The sequence below is a fragment of the Glycine soja genome, chromosome 19, assembly GCF_004193775.1.
Source record: "Glycine soja cultivar W05 chromosome 19, ASM419377v2, whole genome shotgun sequence".
Taxonomy (NCBI): Eukaryota; Viridiplantae; Streptophyta; class Magnoliopsida; order Fabales; family Fabaceae; genus Glycine; species Glycine soja.
This window is the reverse complement of record NC_041020.1, coordinates 35,666,849-35,685,928: the sequence shown is the minus strand read 5'-3', so window position 1 is coordinate 35,685,928 and position 19,080 is coordinate 35,666,849. Positions and strand designations below refer to the sequence as shown.

Genomic DNA, 19,080 nt, shown 5'->3' with positions numbered 1-19,080 from the left:
CTGTCTACTCAATATCCTTCTACGAGTCCATTATATAATATTGTGTTTTCATCATTATTATATATTATTTTGTGTTTTCCTTCATGTGAAACTGCATTTCAAGATACGTTCATCACTAAATTCATATATTATACACCTTAATTGCAAAGCAAAGCTTTTGACGATGGTTTCTTTCCTTTAAGTTTGTTCATTCATTTTCTAATCTAAGTCTATGACAACGATTCATTGCCACATGAAGTTAGTGATGAATGTACCTTGAAACACATTATCACATGAAGAAAAACGCAAAGTATTGTAGAATAATGATGAAAATGCAATATTATATAATGAATATAAGGTGAAGATAGTTTAAAATTAGGATTTCAAGAATAACAAAGATAAAATGAAAATAAAATTTTAGATAAGATTTGAAGAACATTAATGGAATGATGAAAATAAGACTAACAAACATAGATATAATATAAGCATTTTTTTTATTTCTCGTCAACCATTTTAATTCTCAAGTGATATTTTATTAGAAAATATATACTTATTCCAAAAGTATATCTCCAGAACTACGAATCATAGTTCCGAAGATACATTTCTAGGATAGGTATATGTAGTTTTGGAAATACATTTCCAGAAATTAAAATGAGTGTACTTCTTTAAGAAAAAGGGTATTATGGGTAATTAAAAGGTAAAAAGGGGTGGGTGTACTTAGGAAACACAGGGGTGTAAATAACAAGAGCCTGTTTTTACAAGATAGTTTGGGTCAAATGGGCCTGAAAATTTTAGGAATAAGGGTCTTGTGTTTAGCATAAGATATGCAATTATTTTCTGCATCTATCTAATTGTTTCTTGTAACTAATCCATCTTGAAAGACCTTTCTAGAGTATTAAAATTTACATTCTAGAAAAGTCCTTCAAGACAAGAATAGGTGCATGAAGCTTGAAAGAATGCAGGAAGTAATTGTGTGTAGGATAATTTGTGGAGGTCCTCGTTATTCTTATAGTCCATTTCACTACTTTCACACTTGAACTTTCCCTTTTTATTTTTTTATTAAAATTCTTTTGATGGAAACATGTTTCAATTCTGAACAATACATGGTGGTAATTTGTCAATGAAATCTAGTTTAATTGGTTCAGTAAGGATATGTGAGTTGTTGTAAACTCCCTGACATTGTCTTTGATTCCTACAAACAAAAAATAGTGATAATTTATTTCCATTGTTATAATTGAATATAGGTCATTACATCAATGGACCACCTTGCACCATTATTGATAGCCCTTTAGATTAATCTAAGGAGTACATTCTTATTATGCACCATCTTCATCAAAAACATTTCTTTATTATTTGCACCATTAAAGTTTGTCACACCATACCAGGTGCAGTGATTGGAATTGGAATGTGCAGACCACCTGAAGAGAGCATGTTTTGGGTCACTCAGTTGGGATTTGAAAAAAAGAAGAAGTTCATCTCTATTTGTGTCATTGTTGCATAGTATGTCATGAAAATTATGAAGTAGCAAACATAGGAGTAAAATAAATTGAACGCTTATCATCATGAGTAAAAGTAGGCAATGTTGGTTTACATGTTTATGTGCAACTCAATGAGCATGCATATATTTATAATTGAAATCCTCGTTCAGATGCTCGATGGTGCAAGTTAAGGCAAGGACGAAGATACACTAAAACCATGATGGATCAACCATTGAAATTAAGGGGACATGTTGGATGGAGAGTTTTAAAAACTGTTGGTTTAAAGTTACAAAAAAATGATATAAAAAAGTTACAAAAATTTTCTTTCTTAATTCTTATACTAAGGTTTAAATTATTTTTTTGTCCTTATAAAAAGATATCACAAAACAAATTAGTATAAGACAAAATTGTTTGTGAGATTGAAAAGTAGTGAAGTCATGTGTGTCAATGATCAAGAAATCAAAGACGGAGAATCACTCAATCAAGTAGTTATATGAATAATGATGAGAATGTGGTTGTTGCCGTAAGGGCTCAATTTAGTAACTCATCAACTACTTTTCCAATGAAAAATGTCACAACTTCAGTTCCAACATTGAATGAACAAATAATCTCATTTACGGCTAATTCGACATTGGGGGCAGAACCTTCATATGAAGAAAATCCTAATAATGTAATATCTTCAAATGTAAGTTATACATGAAGCATGTCAAATTGGAGACCCCAAAATATGAGACTTGAATTCTTTCAAGCACAACTTTCGATTAGGCCTTTAGGACAAAATTTGATCACTTCTCAACCAATGAATAATCAAGTCATATTGATCAAAATAATGTATATTCATTTGAGCCTAATCAAATACAAACTTTAGAAAGGCCCGCGAACAATGAAATCTTTTCGATTGGCATGTTGAATGATGCTTTAGCGGCCATAAGATAACATATGGATCATAGTAAACAAGACATGATCAACTTATTATCACAACACATGATAAAGGTTTTGAACTATTTAGTTCAAACCACCAATGATAGTTTTCAAATACTGGCCAATCAAATGGCTCAAATAGGGGATGTTTTAGTAATCCCTCGAGTAGTGATACAAAATGAAACACCTATATAAAATGTTGTGTCACCATTAGATCAAAGAAATAGCATTGATCCAAATCAGCAAGCACAACCCTTAAGAGGACAAAATCCATTTGTGGCTAATCGAAGACAAGATGCAGATCAAATTATGCAACAAATTCAAAATGTTGCATATGGACTTGGTGAGTAGCATAATCCCTTTAGAAATCAAAATCGATTTGGACAAGTTAATAATCAACAATATCCTCAACACATCGGCCAGATAATTGAACAAGTGCTAAATCAACATGGCTTCAAATTGGATTGTTATAACCAACCATATTTTGTTTCACCTTTTTCTTGATTTTGTTCTACAAACTCAATTACCCAGGGGATATAAAGTCCCCAAATTTTTTAAATTTGGTGGAGAGATAAGAGAATCAACCGTTGAGCATGTGGTCAAATACCAAATGTGGAGACATTGCCACTATTGAATGCCTTCGTATGATGTATTTTCTTAGTTTCCTTACAAAAAAAATGTTTTTACTTGGTTTACTACTTTACCCCTAATTCAATTTACAATTGGACTCAATTAGAGAGGATCTTTCATGAGAAATTCTTTAGAGAGGAAACAAGGGTTAGCCTAATTGATTTGATGAATGTTGAAAGATGCAATATTGAGACCATAGATGACAATTTGAATCAATTTAGGCAATTGAAATTAAGGTGTTACACTCAAATCCAAGAACATGAGTTTATTCGAATGGTTGTTGTAGGCCTCAAATTTTCTTTTTGAAAGAAATTAGTGAGCAAGGGATATGACATAATTAGTTGATATAGTTTGACAAATCGAAAAACTGAAATTCAAAAATAAACAAAATAAAAGGTACGACAAAATTGTTTAAAAGGACAAATTTGCCTTTACAAAATGGACAAATAATTTAGAAGGTTGACTTCAATATCCATAAAAGATGGCCAAATTTGATAGTAGTCAATAGTTCTTCTATTACTAAATTGAAGTCAACATAAATAAAAATGGTTCTTAGGGCATGACAAACACCATTTTTAATTGACATCACATATAAGCCGATATCATTATTAGATGGTCAATTATATTATAATTATTGAATGTATAAAAATAATGGTAGCATATGATTTTAATACTGAGGTGTCAGTCTTTGACTAAGTATAAACATGGTCTTTCAAATAGACCATTCAATTAATTAATTTAGTATATTTTTAACTAAGTGTTAAAACATCTTGTGTGATATTTTCACTTTGGCAAGAATTGATTCAAAAAATGATTATTCTCCTACTTCAAATAAACATTTTTGGGGGGGCATCTGTTGGGGCTATGAGTAAAATTTTATAAATGTAGATATTCTATACCATGTTCAAAAATTGGCTAATTTGATTTGTCATGAAAATATTGTTTTTGATTGATGAATCGAAGGTGGTTATTTGTAAGTTGATGTTATGACTAAGTATTGACAATAAAATCAAGTACATATATATTGTTTAGTAAGATTTGAAAGTCATTTGATTGCATGAATGAATGAGGATTTGATTACCAATTCCAAAGAAAGTTTACGGGAGGTGTAATGTTCGTTTCAGTTAAACAATAAAAAAGAAGTTTACTAGAAGTGTAATGCTCATTTCAACGTACAATAAAATGTGAAAGTTGATAAAGAGAAAGAATCTTACAAGAAGTATACTCCTCATTTCGATGGATAATCAAAATGTGAAATGTGATAAAAAGAGATTTTTCTGATGAAACATTTAGAAATTTCTAAGTATTTGGTGATTTCAATTTGTGAAAAAAAGTTTATGAAACAAATCATTCGAAGACGCAAATGAAAATATATTGAAGACAATCTATTGAAGTCACATGACTTTCAATCGCACATCCAAAGACAGTTATTAGCGATTTTTCGAGAGAAGAAACGACAAAGACAATTATCAACGATTTTTTTTACTAAAGGAACGAAGACATCTATCAACATCTTAGATGATCTATTTGAATAAGTTGTTTATGAATCTTGTAATTCGACTGTTGAGTAGAAAACTATAAATAGACATGTTGATATTCATTCTTCCCTAAGGAGAACATTTGCACAAGTTCCTTTTACACCATCACGCCGCACAGGAAAAGACTTCCGATTCTAGGAACAATGTGTATGTTCAAACCCATATTTTAATGCAGTTTATCTTTTTTGTCATTCATTTTCTTTTTGAACAATTTATTGTATTGCAATTCTCTTCTTTTACAAACTCTAAACTTTTTTCAATCTCCATTTCTTCTCTAAACTCTTACTCTTTTATTTTGCTTCATTATATTGTATTTCAATTACACTTCTACTTCTACATAATTTTTCTGATTGTGAACATTATCGAAGAATTTCTATTTTGATTTCATCAACGATTATATTGTTATTTATGAAGATATTTTTTCACCTAGTTTTCTGATTGTGAACATAATCAAAGATTTTTCCAGTTCAATTTCATAAACGATTATATCTTTACTTCTAAAGATATTTTAACTTTTTATAACATTTTGAATTTATTGTTACTTGTTCAAGATATTTTCTAAATTAAGCTCATTGTTCTCCTAGTTGAAAGTTAAAATACTATTAGTTTAATAAAAAAAAAAAGAACTCATAATTGTGATTATGTTCTACTAAATAAAATAAGTTATTTATAGTTGATTATAATCAAGAGTGGAAGATCAATAAATTTATTTTCATTCACTTAATCAAATTTTCATCATAAGCAATTGGTCATCACATTTAGGATCTTGATATTATTATTATTGTCCTTAATGGCCATAGACCATCATTTCAGAAATTCAGAACCTCAATTTGCACTAGAGATGCTTGTCCATAATTTGATGAACACTTTTACAAATTAGCAGACTTTGAAATACTCATCTAACATGATGAACGTCAACAACAATTGTTCCACGACACTAGTAATTACATGGCTCATTCTCCAGGCTCAAATTGCGGCAAACATTCTCAACCTTTCAATCATTTTATCATCTTGCAATGGTGCATACTCATCTGGAAACTAGTGTATTGTACAATTCCAACCATTGACAATAAACACTTGTATCAATTATCAATACCAGTAAAGTTTTATCCATAAAATTAATAAGTAACAATGAGTACGTGGTAAAGTGTTATGAAATCAATAAAGTTTTACAAAAAAAAAATTATATTTGACCTTTTTTGCATAACTCACCATAACCTGCATCCTACATCATGCTTGCAATCGACTTGACCTGAACCTGCTCAATGAAATGTGAAGGATTTAACTTTGAAATTTGGCACAAATAAAATCTAGACCTTATTAGCTTGATGGAATCATAACTTAATTTGGGCTTAGTGTGTAAAAACCTAATACAAAATTAGGCTTTCATTGGACTTTAGCCTTATTTTAGAAGCCCTAATTGAATTTAGGCTTTTTAGTTTGACTTATTATTGTCTATAACCCTTATCCAACCCAACAATTGGCTCATCCAGCTCGAACCATAAGATTAAGGGTGAGTTTGTTTAAACTTATTTTAAATAAAAAAAACACTTATTTTAACTTAAAATGCACTTGTGGTAATTTTTTAGATGTTGGGATAAATTTTTAAAAATAACCAGAAGCTAAAAATAAGTAAAAACTGCTTATTTTGAGAAGCTACTTGGAGCTGCTTCTCAAAATAAGCAGTTGTCGAAACAAAAAATGGAAAACAAGAAGGAATGGTTTAGTGAAATTTTTTTACAAGTTTGTCCCTATTGCGTTGGTGTTACTCTCCCTCATGACCTAACAATGTGCTAGTGCTTCTCTTCTTTGTTGGTTCAAGTTTGTTTGATTTTTGTTTAGGGTTTAGAGTTTGATTTTTTATTTTTTCTAGGTGCTCTATTGTTCAACTTCGATTTCTATTGGTGCTTTCTTCTTCTTCTTCTTCTTCTTCTTGGTGCTCTCTTCTCATTTTTGGGTCTTGATTTTCTAAGTTTTAAAACTACAAACTCTAATCAATAGTGATACAGAAGGGTGACGAAGAACATGTATTTGCAGTAAACTAAATGCATTTTACCAGTTCTTCATAAAAATTGAATAATTTGTAAATGCTTAACAAGAATAGTAAATACTTCATAACTTGCAAAAGCTTCAAATTTGAAACAACTTTGCTTTTATCTAACCGATTAGTCATATACCCTACCTCAGAAATTCTTATTTGAATAGGATTTAAGTTAAATATATTAAAACTATAAAATCTAATCATTTTTCTTATAAGCCAATGAAACTTTATTAAAGAATAAACATAGGCATAAAGACACTCTAAAGTGTAAACTCATTACATGACTTTGCAAAACAACTTTTACTCCTTGCATTATAATTTGTAACACAATCAGAACTATCTTCCCTTGTTGCAATACTGAAATTTTTCTTTAAATGATTTGTGTAATAATTATTAATTTCAAAGTAGTTTTTTCCAAGATCAAAACTCATCAACTTGAAGGATTTTGAACTGGACTTAAAAATAAGCTAGATTTGAGCTTAATGAGATATCAAGGATTGCTTTAATTTGTTCAAGACCTTGTGTCCTATAAAATTTTGTCTTGAAACTTCCTTCATGTTGGTCATTGTCATTGCTATATTTTTTGTAGGGCAAATTATCTGCACTAGAGAAATCATTTAGATGAATGTTCATTTGATTATGTTTTTATCATTGAAATTATTAGAATGCCACCCAAAAAGGATTGTGAGAAGTGGGGTGACAACAAATTGGATTTTTTTTGAGAATATGTATCGAAGAAATAGATGTTGAGAACATACCATGAACACCTTTTAGTAAAGAAGGGTGGAAGAATCTAGAGAAAATTTTCCAAGAGAGAATAAGGTGTGCTTATGAGAAGATTCAGTTAAGAAAACAAACAAGATGCGTTAAAAAAGGATTTTCGATCTTTTGCTAAGTTGGTTGACAAAGACACCGATATGGATGGAATTATGAGAAACAAACCATTGTAGCAGATGAAGAATGGTGGGCTACAAAAAGAAATGTATGTTAATGTTTTTGTTATACTAGCAAATAATTTTGAATTTATCATTTGATTCTATGATTTTTTTTATTTACTTATTTTTTTTATTTGACTATAGGAAAATCCATATATCTTCAAGTGGGAGCAAGGGGGACCTAAATTCTTAGGTTTGCTGTAGAAATGCTTCAAGGGCATAATAGCTAATGGACTTTTTATTTTAATTCCATATCAAGATTCATCGACATATGAAACACCTAATGTTCATGGTGAGGATAATGCAACACATGGAGAAACTCAATTTAATTACGAAGCTGATAATGAAGAACTACCAAATGCAATGCAAACTGCCTCAAACGTGAATGCAAAGAGGAAAAGAGGGGAAAAAGGGAAAAAAATCTAGGATAACAGATAAACTTCAAAGCTCACTTGATCGTATTATTGATGTGTTGGATCTAGTCTCAAATATTATTGTTATAGTACCTAAAATGGAAGACCTTTTCAACTATGGCAAGTGTTTGCCATTATTAACCGAGGTTCCAGACTTGGTGAAGGGATCTCATTTATATTTTTTTGGCTACAAGAATCCTTACTATCAAGGAGAATAGGGTAGCATTTTTATACTTCATGGACAATGATCGCGAGATGACTTTTGATTGACTCAACACTTATATTGAGGCGAACATCCCTCGGACTTGTCGTTAGGATGTTTAATTCATAGGCCTGGTGTTGGTGACTCTTAAGATTTAGACTTTCAACTATGTTATGATTTTTTAATTGTTATCTTTATCTTTTTTAATTGTTAGTTTTTTTAATATGTATACATGATCTTTTAATGTATCAAATTGTTGATGTCACTTTGAGATTTGTTATATGATGGATGTATTTTAATATCCTCTTCTAAGTAGTGATTAGATTTAAATTTTGATTTACATAACGATAGATAATTCAAATGAAAATGAGCATAGCTTTGACATGGAAATTAAAGTGTCAACAAATAATATGTTTTCACTTCATGTTGCAACAAATTTGGTTTCATTGTTAGTTACAAATCATACATTGAAATATGTTCTGAAAGAAGAGAAAACCACTTCAATTCTCACAAGTCACAAGTGGTATGTGGAATTAATACATGGAAATGAGAATAGGTTTTTTGAGCAATTTTGAATGAGGAAACATGTATTTAAGTTATTGGTATGGGAGTTAACCAATAAACATGGATTGGCTCTTACCAAGCATATTGGAGTAGAAGAGAGTGTTGTTTTGTTCTTATATATGATAGGTCATGGATCCACATATAGAGAAGTTTAAGAATGATTTCAGCATTCTAATGAGATTAGTCATAATCATTTTTATAAAGTTTTAAAAGTTGTATACAAGTTGGGAAATCATATAATTAGACCAACTGATCCTATGCATCTTGATATTGCTAACTATATCAAAGATGATGACCGTTATTGATCTTACTTTAAAGATTGTATTGGGACAATAGATGGAACTCATATTGTTATACATATTCCTGCAGATAAGTAGTTTCCATTTTTTTAATAGGAAAGAATATATGAGCACAAATGTCATGGTCGTATGTGATTTTAACATGTGTTTTATATTTGCATTGTGTGGTTGAAAAAGATTTGCTCATGATGCTAGGATTTTCACAGATACTCTTTGGAAGTCAAATCTATGATTCCCTTATCCTCCTAAAGGTAATTCTTATATAGTTTGATTTTTTTTAAATCATGAGTTTTTTTTATAATATTGTAAAGACTTTTTTATTTATTTATAGGTAAATATTACCTTGTTGACTCAGTATATCTGACATACAAAGGTTTCTTAGGATTTTATAGAAATACGAGGTATCATCTTCAACAATTTACATTAGCTCCAGATTTTAGATCAAGAGATGAAATATTTAGGATGTGTTTGGTTTGCATTTTCATTTTCTGAAAACTGTTTTCATTTTCAAAAGATTAGAATTCTGAAAACATGTTTGGTTTGACTTCTTGTTTTCTGCTTTCAAGAAATAAAAACATTGAAAATGTGTTTTCAAAAGAAAATGTATTTTTAGGTTTGCTTCAAATTACATTCGTTGTCACCGCGTTTTCATTTTACCAAAAATGAGATTCTTGGTTTCAACTGAAAACACTAAAAATGAGATTTTATTGTTTCCAATTTTTGGTTCGTTTGGGAAAATATTTTCATTGAAAATGAAAACAGAAATCCAACCAAACACATTTCCATCACCATTTTTTATTTCTAGTGAAAATGAAAACAGAAAACAACCAAACCAAACACCCCTTTAATTATCACCATTCTAGCTTAAGAAGTGTTATTGAAAGATTTTTTGGTGTTTGCGAAACAAGATGGACCATATTGCAATGCATGACCAATTTTATAGTTGAAACTCATATCATTATCATATAGGCTTGCTTTGCACTCCATAATTATGTTATAAGGATGGACAAAAGAGACTTAACTATTCTTGAAAACTTATAGAATGTTAATGCGTTAGAAGCTACAAAGCAAAATTTTAATGATGGAGATGATAATAATATGGTTGATCATGAAGAATGGCAAGAAACAACTTAAGCAGATGTTAGATCCATGAAAGAAGTAAGAAATGCTATCAGAGATCAATTGCCAACTTGAATATCACACTAATTTCTCTAATGTTTAGTTTTAAGATAATTGTACAACTTTATTTTATAAGAACCAATTGCAAGTAATTAATGTTAGTAGCAAATATTTTATTTTGTAAAACTTTATTAACATGGTTGTTAACTTTAAAAAAAAATATATGCACTTTTCCTTCTATCTATTAGGCATATGTGGATGTAGCTTAATAAAAAGATGGAAATATGGTGAAGTGTATTTTTTTTTACAACATTTATAACAAGTGTTTTTTCCTAAATAAACATGTGTCTTTTATAAGTGCTTATAAGGTTATTTATGTAATTTTATAATAAAAAAAAGCACTTATACAATTGATGTACCCAAACAGCCTAAAAATCACTTTTGATTAAAAAAGCACTTTTTATAATTGTAACCAAACACAAAATTGTTTCTGCTTTTATAACAATCACTTATAAATCACTTTTTTTAAGAACATTTATTTTAAGTCCAACACAAACTTGCCCTTAGAGAAATTGTTAAAGGAAAATCATAATTAGATTGAAAACAAATTTTAAAATTAGAAATGAAAATCTAAAACTGCGAATTAAAAATTGAAAAGTGTTTTTTAAAAAAGAATAATACTAAACAACAGCTTGAATAGGGTCTTAGTAAGTTGGTTGTAGTTGTTAAAAAACTCTAATAATCAAACTCTCACTTTTTTCTACAGTCAAGAGAAGTTCGTTGATTACTTTCTTCACTAATTGACAACCCTAAACAAACTCTTAAGATTTAGCCTACTAATAACTTTAAGATTTTGAGAGGCCTAATCCTAGCCAATAAACACACAAGCTCAATTTATTTAGACAAAATTATATGGTCACACACCATAGACGAAGCACCACATTAAGTCTTGTTCATTACCACCAATTTTTAGAATATAAACAATTTCATATTTATCATCCTAATCGAAATTATGTTCTTTTGTTAATGGAACAAAGAGCCCTTTCGAACCAAACAACATAATAACAATCGATGAATAGATGCAAATGGTATATAAATACTAAGAATAAAATAGTAGATGAAAATAGTTAGATTTTACAATTTTTAAGGAACAATTTCATGGCCTCCATAGGAACAAAAAAGATAGAGAGAAAAAACTAGTTGTCAAGAGAGACGAAAGTCCTTCCTAATAATTCTTAAAACCCTTAAATAGACAAAGTTTCAGAGGAGTGCCCAAGGTATAATGAAACAAATGACTAAATTGTCTTAACTAATTTTTTATGATTCTACAATGTGATGGATTCCATATAGGGGTGTGGTGACTTCAGGCATTCTATTTTCTTGCTCTATTCAATATTAACTGGTTTCCATCCTTTCTAAAAGTTGAAGTGTCTCTTTCCTACACAGAAAACAAATAATAGATCAATAACGTAAACTAAGAAGACATGATTATGAAATACTAGGAAATGTGTCTAAGTGCACACACAAGTAACATGCACAAAAGAGATAAGAAATTATGATAAAATTGAGGTGCATCATGCTTCCTTGCTCTATCAATTTTCTTCTATCTAAAAATCTCAAATTTGCTTTTTCTTATCCATATATTTGAGGTCTTATGATTGATTGAGATATCCTCTAAAAAATTATTGATTGAGATATAAAATACTTTTAAAAGTTTAGAAATTAGAAATTTAGTGAAATTATGATAGAATTTGAAAGATTTTGCAAAATGAGAGACCAAGGTATACAGAGGAAAATTTTGATATTTTTTGGGTGAAATTTGAGATTTTGATTGGTTATTTTTAAGTAAAAGAAGTTTTAAAATAATTTAATTGATTTAAATTTTGAAGATTTTGAGTAAAAAATGAGTTTGGCTGTTTAAAGTAGAAGAAAACTTACAAAGAGATTAAATTTGCTCAACTTAAAAAATAAAACGAGCTTTTACTATTAAGAAAATTAAGAGACCAAAAGCTCATGTAATCCAAACTAAAAGGAAAAAAGTACAGTTATATCTTTTATTATTAATTACTTAATCAATATCTTTAAAACACTCGTTAGTAAGACCGAAAAATGAATATATTTTAATTAATTAATTAATAATAATAATCATAATAAAAATTATTAATAATATTAAATAATTGATGATAATAACAATAATTAATTCACACTCATAATAATTAATTAATGATAATAATTTTTTATCAATAGTAATATTGATAAAATTAATAATAATAATAATAATTAATAATAGTAATAATAACTGCAGTAAAAAAAATAATACTGTAATAACTAATTGATGATGCCTTACTTTGGTTTGGATGAAGGATCTCTACAATTGATTTTTCAACTGCATGAATCCTAATTAGTAAAAATAATTTTTACAATTAAAATTATAAAATAAAATATACGTGAAAATATTTTACACCAATTGATTTGAAACTACTTGACCCTGCAGGAGATCCTGTTCCTACTTTTGATTATATCAGAATGTGTCAACGACACGCTTAGGATACAGCAAGCGAATTGCTTCTACACGGAATAAGAGGGTTGCCACAGAACCTATAGGAATTTGAGCCTAAAATATGTTTTTTATTTTTATAAAATTCATAAAATCTGGATTTTGTATTTGCAAAAACTTTGGTCCTTCTAAAATTATTATGTATCATTTTTTGATTTAGAGAAAGATTTGGATTCCAAACGTATAATTTTTTTACTATATGTATAACTAATATAAAAAAATATTATATTTATACCAATTATATACACAACAACCGATGTAAAAAATATTACTTTTACATAATAGGATATGCATGGAGGTTTAAATATAACCAAATCTTGCTCCAAACCAAAAAATGTCATTATAATTTTATAAGGATAAAAAATAAACAAAAAATTTTATAATGACAAAATTCATACATTATTAATTTCACAAGGATGAAAAATATATTTTGAGTCCTAATTGGACGAAAAGACTACAAAACAAGACGGTTGAGGAAAATTGAAAACCATACGTTTAATTTTTGAAGTGCATGGAGGCCTATACAAAATCTTCCATGTCTAGTCCAAAAATCTAGGTAGGTAGTATTAGTGCTAGCATATTCTTCAAACAAATTTGCGTGTGCACTAAACATGCACTATACGCACAAAAGACGAAAACGAAATAAAACAGGTGTACGCGGAAGTAAGGAAAATATTCTGATGCCTAAATATAATTCTAATACCTTATTGCAACTATGTAACTACATTGGGAGAGATGCGAAAGCAAAGATAAACACGTAGCCTAAAAGACACTAGGATCAAGTTGTAAACTTTCCCATGAGTGGGGCTGCAATTAACTACCTAAAGAAACAAGGAGTATAGAACCTATGCAACTAGGATCAAGTTGTAAATTTCACCAAGAACTACACATAATATATCATCCCAACTTCAATAAGACTAATGTGAGGAATGTTAAGAGCTACAGCTGGACCCCTGCAATTCTTGCGCAGAAATGAGTAGCCAATATCAATCACAAGCTTTTTCAAGAATGAGGATGATTTTCTTGCTTTCACATACGAGTGCCCCATTATATATGCAACCCCAGCTTCCTTGGCTTGAATTAAATCCAAAAGCTCTTCCCTAACATCGGGATCCATACCAGGATTTTCTGGTAGCTGAAATCTTACTCGTCGCCTTCTAACTTGTGGAGTATCATCATTGTAAACCGATTGCAAACTTTGCAGGGTTGCAGATCTGCTGCTAGGAACGGACATGTCAACGCCAATATCCTCGTGCTCAGAAACTACTAAACTTGAAGCATAATCATAGTTTCTAGAACTTATAACAGCCATCCTCCCATCAAGGGAAGATGAAGCTTCAGAACTTGAGAACTGGGGTTGCACTGCTTCCATTTGGATAAATTCTGCTATACTCTGTATAAGATGGTTCTCAAAATCTCCATCATCCCTTTGAATGTCCTTGTAACCATATCTGACAATGCACCTATACATTCGATATGGTCTGGGACAAACTCGGCCAATAAGGAAACGCTCTTTAGGTGAAACATACGGAACAGGAACTGATTTTACACAAACAAAAACCAACACCTTGTGAAATGCAGGAAGATTTGTTACAAAATGGGAAAATATTGCAGGTATTCCTGTTGCTAGTTCAGTGTAGATGAGACCAATCCCCGGGACACGAACAATGCCAAGGCTTGGGCCCAAGCCCAGTAACCATTTCAATGAAACTTTGTTGTGCAGATCATAGCTGTACTTCCTACGAGTTCCATAATGCCACACGTACATAACAATCATGAAGATGAATGATAAGACTAGAGGAACCCATCCACCCTGAGGCACTTTGATGAATGCTGCTGATAGATATACACCCTCTATCACCCAAAAGAATAAAAGAAATACTACAGCAATCAAGACACTTTTCTGCCAGACAAAGATTGCGACTAGTGTCATCAGAAATGTAGTTATGAACATAACTGTCATACAAGCGAGCCCTGTAAACCAAATACCCAAAAACAAATAACTTCAATATGACAAATAAAACACAAGATCTGATGCAAGTAAAAAAAAAAGATTTTAAGCTGAATTTGCCAAGCATTAACTGTAATACATGATCAAAGTAGAAGACATGATCACATGAATACAAAGGGAAAGGAATGCTGTCTTTCAGTAATCAGTATACTTGACATTATAGTAGTATTTACGTCATTAAGATATTCTACATTCAAACTAAGATTCTTTTTTTTCCTCATAGGATTACTTTCACACCCATAAGCTAATAATTGTGCATATGAAGCATCTATTTTAGCTTTTGATCAGTTTGAACTATCAATCCAGTTTCATAATTGGGGGTATCAATGCACTCAAGCAGTGAACAGCCGATTGGCACCACAGCACAACATCACTATGTTGCCAACTGCCAATCCTGACAATATGACTAGCCATGAAAGATACAAATTAAAATGGTCTTGTGTTTCTGTGTGTGTGTGTGTGTGTGGAGAGAGAGAGGCTCATATGGGAATAAATTACCATAAGCATTTCCAATTATGGTGGTGTCCTGAAATCCAATGGTTATAGCAAGAGTTAGGATCATAAGTATCCAATTGATTTCTGGGATATAGATCTGCCCATATATATGTTTCGAGGTGTGAACAACTTTGACTCGTGGAAAGCAACCAAGCGCATGACACTGTTTGATGATGGAGAAAGTTGCAGTTATAACAGCTTGACTCCCAACAATTGCAGCAAGGGTGGCAATGACAAAAACAGGCCAAAACACAGGGTCTGCAGCACAGCCAAAAACATTAACAAATTGCACTAATTTAAAAGCACCGGCAGTAATATCAATAAGTCAGAGCACTGAATCAACTAACCAGGTATTGAGTCATAAAAACTGTTAGCAACAGAGCCGAGGTTTTTAGACAAGAAAGCAGCTTGACCCATGTACTGTACCACCAAACACGGGTATATAACAAACGCAAACGCAAGCTGCACAAGGAAAAAAAAAACTAAGAAATTTCTTACTTGTACTCCAAACAATGCATAATAATCGCCAGCATAGTAAATGTACAGTAAGTAATTATTCTTTCCTACAATCAGTATAAGTTATAAAACTAAGATCAAATTGATGGTGCTGAAAATTGGAATTAAAGGGCAAAAGATATCAAAGAGAGAAAAGAGAAATAACAGTGAGCAATTGTGTGGTGCTGTCTGTCATAATGTGATGGTACAAAACAATAACTAAATGCTCCTAATTGTATATTACAACTAAAACAAGCTCATCCAAATAAGACTATTATCATATTCAAACATCAAAGACAAAAAAGAATCCTAATATTCTGTAACAGATTCATGAAATTCAGTCAAGCTAAAAGCTCACCCTTATTGACAAAGCAGTGAAATGACCAAGATCCGCAAACATAGCTTCAGTTCCTGGAGGGGGGAAAAAAAATAAGCAGTTGGAGAACTCTAGCATCTGAATTCTAAAAGTCTCAGCATCTAGTAAATTAAAGCTCCACTAAATTTGTAAAGTTAAAACAGAAGTGTGGAATATCCAGCATAACATCACAATAAATTTATACTGAATTTCGGGTAACTGTTATGTAGATCAAGAACTAGCATACCAGTGATACAAAGAAGTATCCCTCCAAGAGAAACCCAACCTTCTTTACCAGTCTTGCTAAAAAACTTAATGATATAATATGGAGATATAGCACGGACTATTTTTGGATTCCAATAAATTGTATTATACAACCCAATAGAAAATATTGATACAAGCCAGATGATTACAATAGGTGCAAACATAAATGCAACTTTGTGTGTGCCACAATGTTGGAGAGCAAACAGTCCAACCAATATGACGCAGGCAAGCAAGACAAGTTCATCTGCAAACAACATGAAATTTCTATCATTATCTAATATTTATGTCCTTACCATTAGAAAAGCAATGATAAGAACAACAAGGAAGAGCAAATAAGAATTGGCTCACCATCTGTTAATTTTTTTTCTGTAACTTTTAGTCCTGATACTGATGCTAGAACTGCAGGGAAGAATCAGGGTAAGAGTCAGCTTCTTAATAAAAGCAATAAATCTTCACATAAACAAACTAAAGGAGTTGTGCACTCATAAACTAAGGGCATTTTGCACCAAAATATCATACTAAAAAAATTTAATGACACAAGTACCATACCTGAAATTGCTGGAGTGAGCACACCATCACCAACAACCATGCAAGCACCAAACAATACCACAATAAGCAGGGCTGTTCTTAACCTTTTATGCTTCTCTAGAAACCTCTTCAATGGAGAAGAGGCTACAGCCTGTGAAGAGGGACCATATTTATAGGATGACAACTCCTCATCAGCTGCTTGTTGATTGGGGAGTAAATTAAACTTGGCATGCCTACACAGCAGCGAATAAAGAGCAAATGTTCCACCTGATGACAAAAGTATCATACTCAGATCACAATCACACAGATCATAACCTTTCTATAAGAAAAATTATTTAAGAGAATAAAGTTATCAGCAGCATACCTTCCCCGTTGTCATCAGCACCCAATAGGATGAATACATATTTAAGCAATGGAATCAAGGTAAGGGTCCAAAAAATCAACGAAAACGTGCCGAATATAGTTTCTTCATCATGATGATTCTGCAACTTCCCCCTGAAGGTGCTTGTGAAGACATAGAGAGGTGAAGTGCTCAGATCTCCATACACCACACCAAAGCTTTGATACGCTAATAACAGATTTCTAGACAGATTCACCCATGACAACTGCAAAACACCAAATAAACAATTCAAATATTGAACTTCCATGATTCACGTAAGAGGAAAACCCGGAAAACGAATCAGTGACTTATATCATGAAAAAAAAATACTGTATCAAGTCAGAATCAAACAAAGAACAAATAAATTCAATAAAAAGAAATATTAAACCAGAATTTAAAAAAAAATACATAAATTCAACAAACACTTCAAAATTATATGAATTAAACACAGAACAATGAGCTTGACATGAAAATCAACGAACACTTTAAAACTATACGAATTAAGCAAGTCAACGAATCGTTCAAGCAAGGAAACAGAAGAAATACGAACACAGACGAATACAAAACACGCTTATAAAGCAAGACAGAGAGTGATTGGATTGAATTCAGTTAAAACAGAAGCAAAACAAGCAGAATCGAATAGCAGTACTAGCAGTGGCGCAAGAACTCCACACTCTATTGCAGTTCACTGGTTTTGGATAAATCGAAAGCACTGCAATAGCGAGTAAGGGAAAAAACAAAAAGAACCCAACCTGCGAAGGATTCCGAGAAGTGGAAGTTCCGGATTCCGGTTCCATTCTCTAGAGAGAGAATGAAGGTGAAGAAGGTAAGAGCGAAACGATATTCTTCTTCTCTCTTACCACGAGTGAGTTGAGTTCACCAGAGCTTCTTACCTTTCATTTCATGTTGAGGTTCCGTTTGGATGATTGGTTTAATTTAATATAAATATAAACAATGAAATGCTTTTTTTCTCACTGGTTTCATTTCCAATTTGTAACAGTTCAGCAGCATAAGTTTACCTCACGCGAGGCCATGCGCGTGCTTGTTCGACTCTACCTGGTCATCCCGCTCCAAACATGGTTGGTGTTTTTTCTAATTTAGTCAATTTTCTTAAACGAAACCAGATCACATGTGTATATCTATGAAAGGTAATTTTGTTAAGCTGCTTTCATGTGTATTCATTTAATTATTAACTAGATCATTACCAGCCGACGCACAAGAGTGAGTTATAAAATTAAATATATAGTATAATTGTATAAATATATTGATGAGAACTAAGATTAATATAATTGAAATATATAATATATTTTATAAAATAATTTTATTTATTTAGTATTGATATCTATTATTATTTATGTTTTATAAACAATGAAATACATATAATTGTAAGACTAACTTGGAATATTAACTTGATAATGTCATATGATAAATTATTTAATAAAAACATGAGAATAAATCAAAGTATTTTTTGAATATTTAGAAAATAAAATTAAACCTAAAAAATAAAAAAGTATTTAATCTTATGTTTATATATAATTTTTTTAAAATATTGAATGATGATTAAGATAAGCATAACAATCAAGCACAATCAGATCCGTGATGATGATGATAATAAACAGAGAGAAAATATTAATAACAATAATATTTATCATTGATACTTACATAGTATATTTGTAATGGTATAGAACTTATTTAATTAGAACCGAAAATAATATGATTAAAATATAAAATATATTTTATAAAATAACACTGTCTATTCAACTTCAAAGATATTTGTGGTTATTCATGTTTTAAAATTTTATAAACAATGAAATACATGTTTAATTTTATTGAGGTTATTGTTTTTAGATATGTTATTAGTATATTATTTACAAAAG

At 30.7% G+C, this 19,080-nt stretch overlaps 1 protein-coding gene across 1 annotated transcript; it reads right to left on the bottom strand.

Annotated features, from left to right (window-relative positions):
* Positions 1-13,216: 13,216 nt before the first annotated feature.
* LOC114400044 (potassium transporter 4-like) lies at positions 13,217-18,169 on the bottom strand. The gene is made up of 9 exons (XM_028362292.1): positions 17,956-18,169; positions 17,189-17,429; positions 16,846-17,091; positions 16,645-16,695; positions 16,280-16,540; positions 16,036-16,088; positions 15,530-15,644; positions 15,186-15,440; positions 13,217-14,650 (listed from the first exon to the last, which is right to left on the bottom strand). Exons 1-9 carry the CDS (start codon positions 17,998-18,000, stop codon positions 13,560-13,562), a joined length of 2,358 nt encoding a protein of 785 aa, XP_028218093.1. The 5' UTR covers positions 18,001-18,169; the 3' UTR covers positions 13,217-13,559.
* Positions 18,170-19,080: the final 911 nt, after the last annotated feature.